Here is an 18221-nt window from a genome sequence, read left to right as displayed (position 1 = left end):
ATCAGTTTATTTCACTTCCCAGTCATCAAGACACGATCCATAGAGATTGTGGCACATTGACCTTGACTGTGTCTTGCTCAATTTGACACAATTTTAGTGAGTGACCACCTTATCTACCAGTGCCCACATTATTGAGGTCACACTAAACTCCCCTCTTAAAAGACAGTACAACCTGTTCACAAGGCTTGAACTATGACTTCTTAGAGTGACTAAGCATCTAATTTCTGAATTACATACTAAGGTCACAAGAATAAAGGAAATGATCAACTAAAGAAGTTCTTTATTATTAAAAAAATTCTCCTTGTCAGCAGGTCAGGAAATGTATAGAGAACAGTATGAAGATGTACTGGTATAAAGCTGTAAAAGGCATGAAGACTCAAAAGCGCAAAAGACACACCCTGTTTGGAAGCACACACTCATTTTGGCTTAGTAAAGAAGGGCTACAATATCTCATTTTTGAAACCTCTTACCTCCTTACAAACATTTATACCTTGCAATATCTGCATGGGAAGAACCATTGCAAGTTTCCAAGAACTTCAATCTTGGCAGATAATTCAGCTTAGGTTGTTATTTCAAGCACTGATCTACAAAGGAATCCTGGCCTCCTCTTTCTAGACCAAAATCCAAAACATGATCTAAGTAGTGGCCTGACCCTCCTTCCTATGATCACTACCTTATTTGGCTTGAGCAGGTATGAAGGTATGAGCTGGCCATCACGGTATGAGCTTTCAAACAGTGTATGACTTATATTTTTAATATTAACATTTATATAAATCTGCTAGTAAATATTTTCGTATTACACTAGATAAGGCTGGATGACATCAATCCTACACAGGATATGCATACAACTCCAGCCAAACCTTCCCTAGGTGTGTCACTCAGATTAAATGTTTGGCACACTAAAATTAACAAGAAGAAAAGTCAAACAATAGCCCTTTTCCCACTCCCCAGCATCAGGCAGCCTAGGTCAAATCTTCTCCAAGTCATGTGATAGAAGAGCACTGTTTCTTACTCTTGCTGATAATGCCTAAAAACCTAAAGAGAATATACAAACCCTTTTTGGCAAACATTTACCCTGACCTCTGACTGGTTACAAACACTATCACTTGAGCATCAAACTTTTTTATAGCAGCTGTGTCTGATTAGATATCATATAATTTGAGCCTAAAAATTGAGATGGAACTTATCCGCACTTCTATTCATCAATATATGAATTAAAAACAGCTTCCATGTTGCTGTACAAATAAATCAATAGATGAGAAAACTGATCACAAATGATGTAGAAATATGTCTAAACAAAAGGAACAGAAAGTATATGCAAGTGCACTGCTGACTGTTCTCACTACTTTTGGAAATTTATGGGAATAAAAGATGGACAAAAACATGGGATCTGACATTTTGTCCAAAAGGAGCAAAAAATCTCTGATACCATGGTCACATATGCATCTGTTGGCAGATACATTATTACATTAAGGCAAAGCCCACTAATTATTGAAATGGCACAGAATGCAGCAGACTATCAATAGGGATTAATACTTAGGCTAGGCAAAACTGTTAATGGCAGTTACTAGGCAAGGAAATTGTCTGATGATACTGCAATCAGTTGATTGACAGTTATCTTCTACTTTCATGTCCTTTAAATAACAGATTGATTTAAGGTGTCAATCCCTTAGCTCTGGTGTCAATGCAGGTTCATCAGTTCAAGCTAGAAATTGGCCCAGAACATTGCAACAATTATCATTGATTGTTCCTGATGATAACCCTTTCAATTGGGGAAGTGACCAAATATGAATCTCTCCTTACATTATCCTTATATTTTCAAGCATATAAGTGATGAGAAGAAAGATAACATCAGCTACGGGATGTCACCCCAAATTCTTAGATCCAGAATGAAAATAAATATATGGATTTTACAGTGGAAAGTTTATTTTTAGTTTAGTTTATTGTTGCTTGGCAACAGTGAAATGGGTCACTCATAGAAGACTGATGGGAAATGTTGGTCAGCATTGATGTAAGAGAAGGTAAGGCAACAAAAAAATCAACACCATACAAAATTGATTTTGTTTTGAATCTCCAGTAGCTTCAACCAAACCCTATCCTTGATTGAGCAGGCTTTTAGGAAACAAGAATCCTTATTTTAAGATTTTAGAGTGAGTAACATTCATCATCCTATAACTCATTAGATACAATCTAGAGAATAAGAAGTCTGTCTTTTCTGGCCTCGTCCTTTGAGTGAGAAGAAGTTAGCCTCACATGAAATCATGCCACATAAATCTATTATCTCCAGTTAGATTTTTTTTTCACTATCTCTATATGCTAAGCAGGAAATGATAGACTGTGCGCACTCTTGTGAGCGAAAACAAGTAAAAGTTTTATTTTGAGATCCTCATCATCTTAGTACAGAGGACAAATGCACCAATCATGTTCTTACACCCACATGCCCCCTTTGATCTAAAGATCAATTCTCCCCTCTGTCCACCAAATACCTCTTACAATTGTAGCTCTAAGAGTTTGGTATTACATGAAACAGTATTCCTTTGCTGATATAAGGGAGCTTAAGTACAAACGTTTCTAAGACGCAAATGGCAACTGGAAGTTTTAAGTTCTCATTCCTGATGCTCACTGCACCATTTAGGTCAGCAAGGTTTGGTTCAAAATGCTAAAACAAGACCCCCCCATAAATACCTTGGTGTCAAAGTGCACCAGAACTAGTTTTATTCTTCTTCTGGTTTCCATATGTGTTGCAAAATTGTCTCTACTCAAGTTCTCTTTTTCTATTCCTTCTCATCACCTTTCTCCTTGAAAAAGAATCATACTACAAAGAGAAGTTCCTTTTTGGTCGCTCCTGGAAATGAAGAGTTAACTCTTTCACTCCCAAGTTCTTTCTATTTATTCTCCTAACTGTCTAACATATACCAGTGATTCTCTTGATTTTAGTTCGGAGAATTTGGTCTTACACAACTAACAATTCCACTAATTGATATTTTTTCTTTATTCTCATTGCTTGTCTGCTTGACATTGTATTGATATTGTAAGGAGAAATTCTGTCTTGGTCACTCATAGGAGTTAAAGGGTTAACTAAGTGTCTACTGGCACTAATATCTAAAAATTCTAACTACCATCTTGTCTCGCAGAAATGTTTCACATCCTGTTCCCAAAGCAATCCCATAATTTATTAGTTATCTTCTTTTAATGACTGACTGAAAGTTGAACGCAGAAGAGCTTTAAAGTACATTCATCATATTTTTAGTATACTACTCTCCATTTTGATGGTTGTTCACATTTTCCAAGCTTCTTATCTCCACAGAGACAATTAAAGGTCTTTTCACCATGGAAACCTAATATATCCCTTTCTTCATGAATACGAAATGAAAATGTTGATTCACATGTCCCTACAAAGTATTGAGCATGTGCACAAATCCACTGGTCTATTATGGCAACTCCGCCATCACCATAATTATGTAGAATTTCCTTTGGTGGGTCATATTTCACCAGGGGTAGTTTACTCTTCAAATATGTCACCTCTGAAAGACAAAACATTTTACCAGGGCTAATGTTATAATTCATGTATTTTTCACAGGGTAATCAAGTACATTGTTGATGAAAAAAACCCAAAACCTTTTCCAAACTCTTATTGGCATTTTCTGTGGACTCTAAGGCAAAAGCAAAGTCTATGATCACACCAAGAGGCCAACTCAGCCAGAGCTCATCCCAGTCTCCTCAGCATGAAGTGACTAGGAGTATCACTACTCCACCCTGGATGGGATGCCAGTCCATTGCAAGCTTCCCTGCCAGAATTTCATTAGGTTTTCTGATAATTTGCCAGTACCTGTTTATACTCCTGAGTGGTGAGAGGCACTGCTAGTGCGTGAGAGCAAAGTGTTTTACCCAAGAACACAACACGTTGGTGTGGTCAGGTCTTGAGCTGGACGTCTCAGCCCAGCCAGACCTATCAGCCCTGATTCCAGGACACTGGTCATCACACCTCTGCATCCCCCCTGGACTCAAGGCAGTGCATCAATTTACACAGCCTGATGATGATTTCATTGCTGTGTAAAGTTTGAAAATTATTTTATACAAACTTCAAAAATTTTCTGCCGAACATTTCCAACTCATTACCTCTGAAGACCATGGTATGTCACCAAAATTATTATCATCCTCCATCTTCTTTTAACAGGGTTCAGAAACATTTGTATGAGAAAAATGAAGGAATTTTTGGCAGGCTTTTTCTAAACAAATATCCTAATGTTCCAAACTCAAGGGCTTACTTTCAACTAGTTGCATGTACCTCACCTTCTTTATCAGCATCTGTTGCAAGGAATACCATATCAAGCTTCTCCTTTTCAAGAATATCCTTGATCTGCTTGACAGCATTGTCAAGAGACGGAACGCCATCAGGGTGAGCATAGAGAAAATCAGCTCTTCTCAAGTGAACTGCTAAATAAGGGCCTCCTTTAGCAGAACCTTCTTTTTTCTGATTCTTGGTCCAGTCTGGATCCATGACTGTAGCATCCCTCTCATCGTCAGATTTTAAGACTTCTCTACGAAACTTGTCCCCTTCATCTCTTAAGTGTTTGGCAAATACCAAGCTCCTCCTTGCCTGAAACAAAATTAACCCTTCCTAACTAAATGAAAAAAAGACTTAAATTCTGTTTATCAATCAACAATGCTTTAAACCACCGACCCTTTTCACCTTAACATCAGCATATAGATTCTCCATACTTTTCACTATACATTTCCTAAGGTGCTGACAAGGAGAATTCACTTCCCAATCAAGAGCCTCTTCAGTTGCTGATCATTTCCTTTATTCTCTTGTCTTTCATGTGTGATTCAGGGATGATATTGTAGGGAGAAATTAGATGCTTATTACTCTCAGGGGCCAAGGGGTTAAAAATGAAACTCTCTGAACTAGTTTATAAGGAAATGTATAACAGCAAGAAGGGGGAGCAACCAATCAGAAATCAAGAGTAACTACTGGATAGGACAAGTTCCCTTCGCAAAAACTATAAGAAAATTCAGATTACCTTATAAAATTCCACCTGACCATAACGAATGTGCATAACCTTTTCAAATCTGTCAATAAACACAGACCTGAAACAACGAAAGAAAACACAGAAAAACTAAGTTACAGTACCTCCCAATAATCCTTTTGTCCATAAATGATGTGCAATACTTCCTCAAATCTCTCTACAAACACTGATCTGTAATGCAGTGAAATAATTAAAAAAAGGACACATTAATGACAAGTTGTGAACTTTGTTTACTTTTTTTTGGTGAAAATGTTAAGATGGTTCGAAACACCTTATAGACAATTTTTCATTTTGAATATCTGGATACATTATCCTGGAGGGTTGGTTCAAGCTTAACTCTTTAAATCCCAAGATCCAATGGTTAATTCTCTCATCTAGCTGCTACACATTTCCTTATAAATTAGTTATCGGAATTTGGTGTCAGATTAAGAGAACAACTTCTACCAGATAAATTTGAGTATTCTCATTACCTGTATGCCTAACAATGTATGGATATTATAGGGAGAAGTTACATATCAATCACATCTGAGAGTGAAAGGGTTAAGCTCAATCATGTAAGAGTGTGTATGGGATGCTAGTCTGTTAAGGATTTACCCAGTACTTTGTCAATTTTCTCTGAAATTTTATAAGCACCTATTTATTCTCCTGTGTGGAGAATGGTACTCAGAGAGTAAAGTGTCTTGCCTAAAAATACAACAGGAAGACCCACACAGGTCTCCAACCCAAATTTTTCAACGTTATAGGTAAAACTTAAATATCAATTGAACAGTGTTGCACACGAGACTCTTAAAGGTAATAGAGCAAAACAAGGTCATTTTCCTATAATTTTGCCCCCAAGTTTCCAGATCAATACATAGCAGTCTTGGGAATCACATCATTGGTGAAGAAACAAAGAAAATTTAATATTGCAACAATGAAACCCTAAATGTGCACTAATAAACATGTACAATTTCCATTCAAAGTCTATAGCACTTCACTTCACTTCTTGAACAAAAGTTTTTCAAAAAATAAGAGAGAATTTTGAGTTGCAAAAGTTTATCTCATTTTCAGGTAATAAAAATTTAATTTCGCAGAGATGAAAAGAACCCCATGGAGTTTTGTTTGTACTTTTGTACTGATATTAATTTAATGCGTTCAATCTTTACTGTAAAGAACTTCAGCTGATTAATTAGTATGTTGACGACAATTTTCCCAGTAATATTTCAGAGTCTACAAATGGAAAATTTGTTTGAAAGCCTCTGTGATGTAAGGTACTTTCCACCCGTTTAGGGAATTGTCTGTAACTCGTCACAACATACCAGCTAAAACAATGAAAGAAAAGTACACGTGTAAATGAATTGATTTCAAGTGCCTTTGATCTCGTCCATTCGACATAAATATTGAACTTTTAGGTTATTGTGACGAAACACTACAGAGAATGGAGCCCAGAAAGTAATTCAAAATAGCGAATTCGAATTAAAGACATTCTTACTTTGACTTGGTTTTCTCCAGAAGTGTAGGCACTAGAATTGCCGAAGTGCCCTGTACAGAGACACATTTAAATTTACGCGCGAATATGTCTTCCATTCCCCAGAAGTAACCTCTGTAATACCCGCTTTCATCTTTGTGGTATACAGGTCTATCAATGCAATCTCTATCGTCTATTTTTTCTTCCCAATGTCCGTCTTTCCACCCTTCAGCGTAACCTTGTAAATAGAGGATTTCATCTATGGCTTCTTCGCCGGTTTCCCTCATGAATTCTTCAAACTCAATGACAGGCACGTAACGATTCAAGCTTTCCAGGTCGAAAAATGTCCGCCAAGGAAGGGCATTTTGTTCGATCGCCGATCGCCAGTGGTAAAGTTTTCTCCAAGGCGGAACGACAAGGATCCAGTTCTGTTTTTCTCGCAGAAGCTTCATCATATTTGCCACTCTCATGTACACATCCCGTCTGAGGTTAAATCCTTCTCCAGGATTCACATCATAAAGAAGATATCTCTTATCGAATTGCGTGTCATTATTAGCTTGTAATGATTCTACATTGAGCCCATGTTGACTGGAAGTGTCAAATGCAATAGAATCGTCGTCAATATCCTGACTGAAAACGGCAGAGTTTCCATGATTCAGTAATAAGAATACGGCTAAATATATCCGCCCTACAGCCATGTTGGCAGGACCGCGGGAAAATATTATTGTTTCGAAATCCTCTACAGACAATTCTTCAATCTGATTGGTGTAGAGGAGAGAAAGATTATTGTCAAAATACACCAATTGTCAATCAACACGATAATGAACAATAATTATGCTTTTCCCTTAATACAATATAATTACCTTCTTATTTAAACAAAGTTTCGTTACGACGTTCATGGTAAAGTTACAAAATAAATGCAATCTCATTTCACGTTAACTTTGCGGAAGTTTTATTCAGAGGTTAGTTGCACTTACATGAGGTCGATGCATTCAAATTGGTAAGCGGTGAAAATTTTAAAACTCATTCTTATGATTCAGATCCCTTGTTGACCTCGATTTCATCCTTATTCAGTTGACTTTTTCAATTCATTTCTTCCTTTTTGCTGGTGCTGCATTTCAGACCAGTTTTTCTCTTTCCTCGTTCTTTTTTTTTTTTTTCGTCGCCTTTCGCCTGCATTCTCTTGTCTCTGTTCATTCTTTTTTTTCGTTCTTTAGTCACTCATTCATACATTTGTCTATTCATTTCCGGTGTGGGAAAATTGAGGTTCCGTGGGGTGTAACCCATCGGGTAGTCCATGGATCTGTCCGTGTGACGCCGGGCCCTGGGCTATACTAGTTCATCCGGTTTAGGAGAAACGCAGGAAATGAAAGAAAAGCTTTCTAAGAATCAATTTCACGTGGGCTAATAATGAGTCGGTTGGCCAAAGTGCACCGAAACGATCAGTAAAATTACTTTTAGAAAGTGTCAGTTTCACCTCTTCGTTTTAAATTTCATTCATTCTTCCCGTATTTTTACCTAAAAAGGATTGCAAGATCCCGTATTGTCGGCGGGAATATATTGCTACTAATTCTTACCAGCTACCTCTTTTAATCTGAAGCGGCGACCTGTGCAAGCTGAAGCGAATTGGAAGTACATAGAGGTAAGAATTAAGCTAATACTTCCATTTTCAGACATGGCATTCTCACAATTAATCAAATTCAATTCTACAGAGCAATAATGGTAGCTTTCATTGTAGTTTTAATTGGGATTCATGTGCGTTCAAAGAAGGATCACTATTTCAAAACTGTTTGGAGGTCACCATAGGTTTGTGGTTAAACGTTGTAAGAAAGCTTCCTTTCCACAACATCCTCGGAGTAACTTCACTTCATCAAGCCAAAATATAAAGAGGAATCAAAGGCTGGTAATGATTACTCACAGCGATTGAACGGTGCGGAATTGATTTGCTCTAAACGGAAGTGGGCCTTCGTCCATTGCTTTGAGAAGACTCGTTACATTTCGTTTCGCCTTGGTCCCTCTTTTTCTTTTCCTTTTTTTCAAACCGTCCGATTCACAACCGAGACAAGATAATTCGAAGAACTCTGTACGTAACAGAAAACCAGAACTGTGGCAATCTCATTTTTTTCTCCATATCTCTGTCCATTTGCTTCCTATAAAAAAAGCCATTACAATGCACTTTCGCTATCAAAACGGGATTTTCCCCGAATTCCCCGAATTCCCCGAAATTATTCGGAAACCTGCCATCGGAAATGATTGTTTTGGGGGGAATTCTAAATCCATACTTTCACTATGACGTGTTGTGACAAATATCAAACAATGTTTCTCAGTATCCTTGTGCTTTATTCTTATATTCTCCAGAAAATCTTTTCCCGGAAGTGGTTGGTTTCTGATAACTAAGAGGCAAATTTCGCACCAGGTGCATTTCAGTTAAAGTGTCTCGTGAGATTTTTTTAATTTTTGCCACTTGCAAATATTCTTGAATCTTGAAGTTGCGACCTTTCTTCGAAATTTGTGAGAAAACCCATTCAGAAATGGTTAATCCCTGAAGTCTTTACCGAGTTGCTTTCTGACCATTTCAAACTATCCTCAGAATCTTTGCTTTTTTATCGTCGGGGTGTGGGGGGGGGGGGGGGTGAGGTTATCATTGTTCCAAGGGAAAGCGTGGAGGGGGGCTAGTCATCGCTATCGAAGCATAAAGGGGACACGATGCGAAGTTGACTGTCAATTGACTGCTAATAAGATTTTTAAAACATTACCGAGCCAAAAGTTTTATCATGATAACACCGAAATCCTCCGATCCTTCCCCACCTCTCCACGTGATAAATACTGACCGGTGCCCATATTCCTTCCCAAGTCATTGGTCTTTGTTTTGTTTTCATCAAATTGGCTGAATAGTAACAAAACCTTTAGCCTCACAGTTTACTAAAGTTTTAACAGTTTATGTTTTCAGTATTAACGTTATTACAACATTACTACAACATGGAAGCTCCTGGAAATAAAGTTGAAGTTTCTAACGACTTAACGGATGGCAAGGCTGTTAAACATCCCAGTGGGACCACTTCAAGTGTAAAAGGTCCTCAAGTCGAGGTAAATTCTTAAAAATATGCCAGATCAGCCTGAAATGGACCGAGACAGCAGCTTACCATGATTGGACGATGAACAGTCAGCTTTCTCGTGCGGCGCCGAAATATTTCCTTCCTTACTGACTTACGCGCATGACTTAACTGGGAAAGAGGGATTATCCTTTGTCAAGTAGTTAGAGCGCTTTTCGATCGAGTGTCGTAAAACCAGTCTTAAAGTTACCGTAATGGTCAATCAGAAGAAGGGAAATACTTCAAAGAGCCACTAACGATAACTCAAAGTGAAAAACAACAAAACTGCCAAAAGCGCGGGAAGCCGCGGGAAAGCGCGGGAAAGCGCGGGCGACCAAGTCGTGATTAGTTTTCAGGTTTTGCATCTGATAGGTTGAGAAAGTGGCGCGAGTGTTCTGGACCAATCATAGAGGAGGTAAAACTTGGATTAGTTTCAACATTGAGTTGAAAATTTATCTTTTTGATACTGGCAAAATACTCTGCAGGTTTGGGTTCGATAACCGTTTCATGTGCCATTATAGAAGGGTAAGCCGTCTAACATCCTTATACAGTTTCTTTGTCCCGCAATCAACATCAGACATAATGATTTGGTATGGATTTGCAAAAAATCGTTACGAACTTATTGCTTTTTTTTGTTTCATTTGTCCAGTCGATAATCCCAGATATGGATCCACATCACTGAGTTTTTTTCAACAGCAATAACGAAAGCGACGCGCTGATATAGGTCATCAAAGGCAATTTTATTTTGTCAATAATCTCGGACTGTTGTTAGCAAAAACTATCAAAATACCGGAGGGGCTGGAAAAAGAAGATGATTCCGAGTGGATCACAGCTGAAGAGTCTTGCATTGATGAGAGGCAGTGCATGGTTTGTTGACCAATCTTAGACCAAAACTCGGTTGATAATCGCTCTCGTACCAAAAAACTAATTTAGGTCGTAATTCAGTATCATCCCGGAAATCCGCCTCAAGCGTGGCTCATATGTCGCTTTGTACGTATAGGTAATAACATGATTTCGAGTGCAATTCGCACGAGAAAATTTTTCAAGACAACAAAATTGCATAAGCCTGTGCGGCGAGTGCAGTTTATAGTCTTTACAGGACTAATCACATGATTTTCTCGTGCAATTTGGAAGAAATAAGCACTTGTTAATTTTTTTAAAGACCACAAATTTCACTCACCCTACGGGCTCGTGCAATTTCTTTGGAAAATTTTACTCGTGCTTATTTATTCCAAATTGCACTCGAAATCATGTGATTACCTATACCAACGAAATTTTGACAGTGCGCACATGCTATTTGTAATTTGCACTCGTTTTACAACTTTGCACTTGTGTCACACTTTTGCACTCGTGTTACATGAAAATTGCACTCAGTTTCAGCCAATCAGACGCGGGTAATGTTTTATGCACATTATTATCTGTGTAATAAGCTTCTCTTGTCTTTGAATCCATAGGCATCTGCAGCCAAAGGAGACTTCACTATCCTCATACTGGGAGAGACTAGAGTGGGCAAGTCTACGTGGATTAATAGTATTGTCAACTATGCGAAACATGAGTCTCTCGAAGACGCCATGAACGACCCCGATTTCACTGTACTGATTCCATTTAGGTAAAAATATTTGAACGAGAGTCAATGCTCAATTTTGTGTGGCGATCCTCTCTACATGACGAGGCCCGAAAAGCAAAATTTCCGCGTGAAGGTTTAGAACCATGACAAAGATATATGTATTAAATTTTCAACTCCGAATGCTGCACTTCTAGCGTTCTGATTTGTTCATTCAACACAGGTGATCAGCTCGTATTCCGAGTCAACTTATGCGGAAATGCATTGCACCGATTGTTACAGGGCTGAAAAAAGGCTCCAAACATCCAAATGTTCAGGATTTAGTGAAATTTAATAAAACAATTATTCTCTTCGCGCTTGTTGGATACGAGATTGGTTATGGCCAACTCGCCGCTGTTGGCAATTTACCACCTCATATCCAACGCGCGCTCATGAATTATTGTCAAATCTTTCATTATTATGCTAGGTTTACTTTCACGAATGAAAATGGAGAAGAGATGGACATCGCCTTTGGGTCTGCTGATGATAATGAAGTTCTCTCTAGTGATCATTCTGCCACCCAATTCCCTCAGGAGTACCGACTGGAGACCAGCACCTCAATCTTCCATCTTATTGACACACCGGGCATCGGGGACTGCAGAGGCATTGAGAAGGACAAGGAAAACTTCGATAATATCTTGACCTTTCTTACTTGCTATGACAAGATCAACGCCGTGGTTGTGCTTCTCAAGCCTAACAACGCAAGGCTGACAGTGGCTTTCAAGTTTTGCGTCTTGGAATTGTTGACCCACCTCCACAAGTCCTTAGTTTCCAACATCATGTTTGCCTTTACCAACTCCAGAGGAACATTCTACAGACCAGGAGATAGCCTTCCAGTGCTAAAAAAGCTCCTCGATAATCATAGTATCGGGATAGATGTCTCTCCTTCGAATTATTTTTGTTTTGACAACGAAGCTTTCAGGTAATTTGGTGTTTACTTTAATTAAAGGAGCGCATTCTCGATATATTTCGAGTCATTTTTTGCGCCACAAAAATTACCCTTACTTCACAAACTTCCTCTCAATTTACTACAAAATAGTACTTCAGTGAAACAGAAAATCATAATAGTATGGAGAAGATTAAAGGGAACTGCAGATAACGAACTTGAAAATAGGCTGAATAATTGAAGGTGGACCCTTAGGTCGATTTTATTCTCTCGTTCATTGCGAGATTTTTAGCTCGAATCATCAGAATTGAATTTAGTTCATATAGTGAAATCGAGCCAGATTATTCATTTTTTTCCACTCTCTCGACAGGTTTCTGGCCTGCCACAAGAGTGAAATTAAGTTCACAGCTGAGGACGTAGATCTCTACGCAAAAAGCTGGGTGAAGTCGTGTGATACCACCTACAGACTTTTCGAACGCGTGACGAATATGACGCCTCATGATACTAAGAAGACCCTAAGCCTTAATGAGGCGAGGAATTGCATAATCGCCCTGAGCAAACCAATCTTAGACCAAAACTCGGTTGATAATCGCTCTCGTACCAAAAAACTAATTTAGGTCGTAATTCAGTATCATCCCGGAAATCCGCCTCAAGCGTGGCTCATATGTCGCTTTGTACGTATAGGTAATAACATGATTTCGAGTGCAATTCGCACGAGAAAATTTTTCAAGACAACAAAATTGCATAAGCCTGTGCGGCGAGTGCAGTTTATAGTCTTTACAGGACTAATCACATGATTTTCTCGTGCAATTTGGAAGAAATAAGCACTTGTTAATTTTTTTAAAGACCACAAATTTCACTCACCCTACGGGCTCGTGCAATTTCTTTGGAAAATTTTACTCGTGCTTATTTATTCCAAATTGCACTCGAAATCATGTGATTACCTATACCAACGAAATTTTGACAGTGCGCACATGCTATTTGTAATTTGCACTCGTTTTACAACTTTGCACTTGTGTCACACTTTTGCACTCGTGTTACATGAAAATTGCACTCAGTTTCAGCCAATCAGACGCGGGTAATGTTTTATGCACATTATTATCTGTGTAATAAGCTTCTCTTGTCTTTGAACCCATAGGCATCTGCAGCCAAAGGAGACTTCACTATCCTCATACTGGGAGAGACTGGAGTGGGCAAGTCCACGTGGATTAATAGTATTGCCAACTATGCGAAACATGAGTCTCTCGAAGACGCCACGAATGACCCTGATTTCACTGTACTGATTCCATCTAGGTAAAAATATTTGAACGAGAGTCAATGCTTAATTTTGTGTGGCGATCCTCTCTACATGACGAGGCCCGAAAAGCAAAATTTCCGCGTGAAGGTTTAGAACCATAACAAAGATATATGTATTAAATTTTCAACTCCGAATGCTGCACTTCTAGCGTTCTGATTTGTTCATTCAACACAGGTGATCAGCTCGTATTCCGAGTCAACTTATGCGGAAATGCATTGCACCGATTGTTACAGGGCTGAAAAAAGGCTCCAAACATCCAAATGTTCAGGATTTAGTGAAATTTAATAAAACAATTATTCTCTTTGCGCTTGTTGGATACGAGATTGGTTATGGCCAACTCGCCGCTGTTGGCAATTTACCACCTCATATCCAACGCGCGCTCATGAATTATTGTCAAATCTTTCATTACTATGCTAGGTTTACTTTCACGAATGAAAATGGAGAAGAGATGGACATCGCCTTTGGGTCTGCTGATGATAATGAAGTTCTCTCTAGTGGTCAATCTGCCACCCAATTCCCTCAGGAGTACCGACTGGAGACCAGCACCTCAATCTTCCATCTTATTGACACACCGGGCATCGGGGACTGCAGAGGCATTGAGAAGGACAAGGAAAACTTCGATAATATCTTGACCTTTCTTACTTGCTATGACAAGATCAACGCCGTGGTTGTGCTTCTCAAGCCTAACAACGCAAGGCTGACAGTGGCTTTCAAGTTTTGCGTCTTGGAATTGTTGACCCACCTCCACAAGTCCTTAGTTTCCAACATCATGTTTGCCTTTACCAACTCCAGAGGAACATTCTACAGACCAGGAGATAGCCTTCCAGTGCTAAAAAAGCTCCTCGATAATTATAGTATCGGGATAGATGTCTCTCCTTCGAATTATTTTTGTTTTGACAACGAAGCTTTCAGGTAATTTGGTGTTTACTTTAATTAAAGGAGCGCATTCTCGATATATTTCGAGTCATTTTTTGCGCCACAAAAATTACCCTTACTTTACAAACTTCCTCTCAATTTACTACAAAATAGTACTTCAGTGAAACAGAAAATCATAATAGTATGGAGAAGATTAAAGGGAACTGCAGATAACGAACTTGAAAATAGGCTGAATAATTGAAGGTGGACCATTAGGTCGACTTTATTCTCTTGTTCATTGCGAGATTTTTAGCTCGAATCATCAGAATTGAATTTAGTTCATATAGTGAAATTGAGCCAGATTATTCATTTTTTTTTTCACTCTCTCGACAGGTTTCTGGCCTGCCACAGGAGTGAAATTAAGTTCACAGCTGAGGACGTAGATCTCTACGCAAAAAGCTGGGTGAAGTCGTGTGATACCACCTGCAGACTTTTCGAACGCGTGAAGAATATGACGCCTCACGATACTAAGAAGACCCTAAGCCTTAATGAGGCGAGGAATTGCACCATCGCCCTGAGCAAACCAATGGGTCAGGCTGTGCAGCTTATTGAGATGAATTTGAAGAAGATAAAAGATGTGAAAGGCCAGTGCCAGGCCTTTGAAAAAGACATCAAGGACTTCCAGAGGGAACTCAAATTTAAAGGCTTTGAACTGGAGATAGAACCCCTTGACTATCCCATGACAGTCTGTGCCGCCTCTGCTTGTAAGAGGTATGTACCCGTCGGTAAATCAGGCCAGCAAAACATCGTTTATGAGCAAGTTTGCCATGATCACTGTAATCTCTCAGGAGTTCCAATCGAGACAACCAATAATGATCAGCTTCACGACTGTTGGGCCATGGATGATGGAGTGTGCAGATTCTGTAGACACAACTACAGAGAACACATGCATCTCCGCTACACAGCCATTGTCGTTGAGAAGGAATTCCTTTCTGAGGACGCTCAGTCGAAAATCAAGAAGAAAACCGACTTGAAGTCTCAAAAGCAATTGTTCATCAGAGAGTTGGAGACGAACATCCAGGAACTTGAAGAGGAAAAGAAGTTCATCTATCAATGTGCCAGCTACTTTGGTGTCTTCCTCAAGCAGAATGCCATGATTGCCTACAACGACTCCTTTTGTGAGTACCTGGACATGCTGATCAGAGAAGAGGAGATGAAAGAGAAGGTGATTAGAGACGAAGCAAAGATTGCCCAAATGAAGAAGGACAAGAAAACGTATGAGGAAAAGAAGAATGTCATCATTGAAAATATCAAGAAAGTCCCAACGGAAGGCAAGAAAGCAGAGGTCATGCCCATAGAAAAGATCTACGAAATGAGAGAAAAACTTTGTTCTCTGAAACACAATGGAAAGACTCTACGAGAAGCTTTAGGTATGATACTTACATTCTTCATTTTCTGCTTCGTAGCACTCGTGATATGGGAGTGCAATGTGGGAGAAAGGCTACCCATTACACCTTGCGCACCCTTCCCACTTGCGTGTTATGAGGACGACTGGGTATAAGTCAGGTATGAGGGAGGCTCTAGTGTAGTGCCTGACTTTTTCCTGGTGTTGTTTAGGGCACTCATGGCATGGAAACACATTGGGGGAGAAAGAGCTACCCATTCCACCTTAGGCACCCTTCCACCTACGTGCAATGAGGACGACTGGGTATGAGTCAGGTATGGTGAAGTTAGGAAGCTCCTCGCAAAAAAAAGAAAGACCAACTTACTCACTGCTCATTATGTCCGCTGGCATGTAGGGAAACAACGAAGACTCATCACCGCTGACTATCTTGACTGACTTTTTAATGGTGTTTCAATGTGTTGTGGCTGAGCCTCCCACTTCAGTCTGTGCAGCGCACCACCATGTTTTCCTTGATTTATCACGCATTAATGCGTTAATGTTTCCTTTATTTTTGTAGATGGCATCATTTCAGCCAGACAGAAGAATCACAAAACCAAAGCAGCAAGGTGAGAGCTGTGCATTTATCCCTTTTTTGCTGGATATAAAAGATTTCATAACAGAGTTAATTACTAAAACTCGTCAAACTTATTCCAATTTAGCAAGAGCTGCGTGTATGCCAAAACCAACAATTCCTTGTTTCCTGGAATCTTCGATAAGATAAATCGATTTAGATGGGGAAGCAGAAGCAGAAGCAGAGGCAACTTAAGCATCTCTCACTGGACGAAAAAATGGATTTACTAGTGTTTGTCAAGGTGTGCAAATGTGGTGCAAATTTGGGGCTCTAAATTTGAACTGAATTTGCACCAGCTGTAAACTGAAGGTAAACTCAAGTATTTGTACCTGACAAAACTGCCTGCAAATGTGATGTAAATACTACATTTGCTTAACATTTACCTTACATTTGCTACCAAGGTAAACCTGGAGCTTTAACACATAGTTGTCAAGCATTTGCCTCCGGTGCAAAAGTGACATATTTACTATTAATGCAATTACAAGTAAACATTATGCAAAACAGTTTGTTTGCAGCATTTTTCAACCATATTTACTTGCAATAGAAATAAGTACCTTTGCACTTAATACACTCTAATTTGCTAATTGAGCAAAGCTGTTCGTTTGCTATAAATTTGCTCTGATGTCAAACAAACAAAAATAAAACCCCTACTGAGTGGCCATTTGCCAGTTCCCTAAGGGTGGCTGATTAACTGGGTTTGACTGTATTCAGAATAAAATTTTATATAGATGAAATTGGAAGTAAATGAGATTGATCTATTTACCTTTGCTAGAAATCTGAGGGAAGTAACAATTCAGGCCACAGGCCTGTCAATCATCCACTTAGAGGCTGATGACAAGAGTCAGGCTGGCCTGCCCATATAATGTGATCTTAGAAAACAGTCAACTCAGCTCATGTAATCCACTCCTTATTAAAAAAAACTAATAGAACAAACAAAAGTGGCAGGCCTCTGCCTACCACAGATATAACATTTTATTGTCTTCATAAACACTGCAAACATATATTGCATGTGGAAATTATTATTATGTTAGCTGTTATCACACAAAACTGACAAATTATTTTGATTGGGCTGAACAAATTGTCTACAATATAAATCATGTTTTATATAGATCATGTCTTCAAAAATCAAGTCACAATAATTCCTAAGAAACTCTCATATACAATTAAACTAAATAAATAACTTTACAAATCAAATACCTTGGTATATAATTAAAGAATGGGTAGAAGAAACACTTCTGTCAACACCGAAAGATTACATTACATTGAGGAGAAAACAGATTATAATATTCATTTGTGTGTCTGTTACAAGAACCATTCACGGATGCATTTGAAAGTGACAAAAAAGAAAATGTTTAGTAATTGCTCAGTTATTTTGTTACGCTGGTTTAGTGTAGTTTTCGAATTAGTGTCTTAAAACCAAACCAATCCAAACGGCCAAATAGATTAGTGGTTGATAGCGCAAAGAGCTAATCAGAACTTAAAGTAAGTGCACGTGACTGGCCCCCAGCGCGGATAAACTGACCTGACGCAAGTGAACAAGTCTTGACTAAGTCACATTTAGTTTTAGCTTGAATCTGATTGGCTGAGAGGTTTCCGTTAGTTTCTTAGCATATTACAGAGCGCGATGAAGGGGAAATTTCCGTGGAGGCTCAGTAAGGACTTGCTCTAATTGGCAAGTAGAACGTTTTTCGATTGAATGTCCTAAGATCAAAACCGGGAAAACACGAGTGACCTTGGTGCAATCAGTCATAGTTTTGCGTCTGTTTGGTTGAGAAGATAGCGTGGGTTCTTTTTCACCAATCAATGAATGGTGAAACCAGAGCACTATCGGAATACCTGCGACTCTTAGGAGAGAACAGTATAGAAAATAATTAATGTTTGTTTATAATCATGTAATTCTGATTTGAGTGCCCTGTGAGTTCAGTGTAACCCCAATCAAACATCCCCTTGAGAATAATTTAAGCTACAATATATTCGGTGCGCTGTCCAGTAATGG

General features: G+C 38.9%; 2 protein-coding genes across 3 annotated transcripts; one reads left to right on the top strand and one right to left on the bottom strand.

Annotated features, from left to right (window-relative positions):
- Positions 1-1169: 1169 nt before the first annotated feature.
- Positions 1170-7230, bottom strand: LOC113676015 (GDP-fucose protein O-fucosyltransferase 2). Of its 2 annotated transcripts, none has more exons than XM_027192624.2 (4): positions 6502-7230; positions 5135-5201; positions 4294-4600; positions 1170-3524 (listed from the first exon to the last, which is right to left on the bottom strand). In XM_027192624.2, the coding sequence occupies exons 1-4, from the start codon at positions 7173-7175 to the stop codon at positions 3247-3249; spliced, it is 1326 nt and encodes a 441-aa protein (XP_027048425.2). In that variant the 5' UTR covers positions 7176-7230; the 3' UTR covers positions 1170-3246. The 2 variants fall into 2 exon arrangements, with proteins under 2 accessions (XP_027048425.2, XP_027048426.2); XM_027192625.2 differs by lacking the exon at positions 5135-5201 and adding an exon at positions 5025-5091 and having other exon boundaries at positions 6502-7229.
- A 767-nt stretch (positions 7231-7997) lies between these two features.
- LOC113676018 (uncharacterized) lies at positions 7998-16726 on the top strand. The gene is made up of 10 exons (XM_089183158.1): positions 7998-8119; positions 9415-9564; positions 11024-11178; positions 11600-12094; positions 12429-12639; positions 13197-13351; positions 13773-14267; positions 14604-15640; positions 16172-16220; positions 16314-16726. Exons 2-10 carry the CDS (start codon positions 9418-9420, stop codon positions 16453-16455), a joined length of 2886 nt encoding a protein of 961 aa, XP_089039284.1. The 5' UTR covers positions 7998-8119; positions 9415-9417; the 3' UTR covers positions 16456-16726.
- The last annotated feature ends 1495 nt before the right edge of the window (positions 16727-18221 follow it).

This window comes from Pocillopora damicornis, chromosome 9 (assembly GCF_964200805.1).
Source record: "Pocillopora damicornis chromosome 9, jaPocDami1.2, whole genome shotgun sequence".
Classification (NCBI taxonomy): Eukaryota; Metazoa; Cnidaria; class Anthozoa; order Scleractinia; family Pocilloporidae; genus Pocillopora; species Pocillopora damicornis.
This window is presented reverse-complemented; position numbering and strand designations above follow the sequence as displayed.

Coding starts and splice junctions, on each gene's coding strand:
- LOC113676015 (XM_027192624.2), bottom strand. CDS start 7,175: ATGGCTGTAGGGCGGATATATTTAGCCGTATTCTTATTACTGAATCAT. Junction 5,202..6,501: donor CTGGAGAAAACCAAGTCAAA/GTAAGAATGTCT, acceptor ACTGCATTACAG/ATCAGTGTTTGTAGAGAGAT. Junction 4,601..5,134: donor GACAAAAGGATTATTGGGAG/GTACTGTAACTT, acceptor ATTTTGTTTCAG/GCAAGGAGGAGCTTGGTATT.
- LOC113676018 (XM_089183158.1), top strand. CDS start 9,418: ATGTTTTCAGTATTAACGTTATTACAACATTACTACAACATGGAAGCT. Junction 12,095..12,428: donor TTTGACAACGAAGCTTTCAG/GTAATTTGGTGT, acceptor CTCTCTCGACAG/GTTTCTGGCCTGCCACAAGA. Junction 15,641..16,171: donor GACTCTACGAGAAGCTTTAG/GTATGATACTTA, acceptor TTATTTTTGTAG/ATGGCATCATTTCAGCCAGA.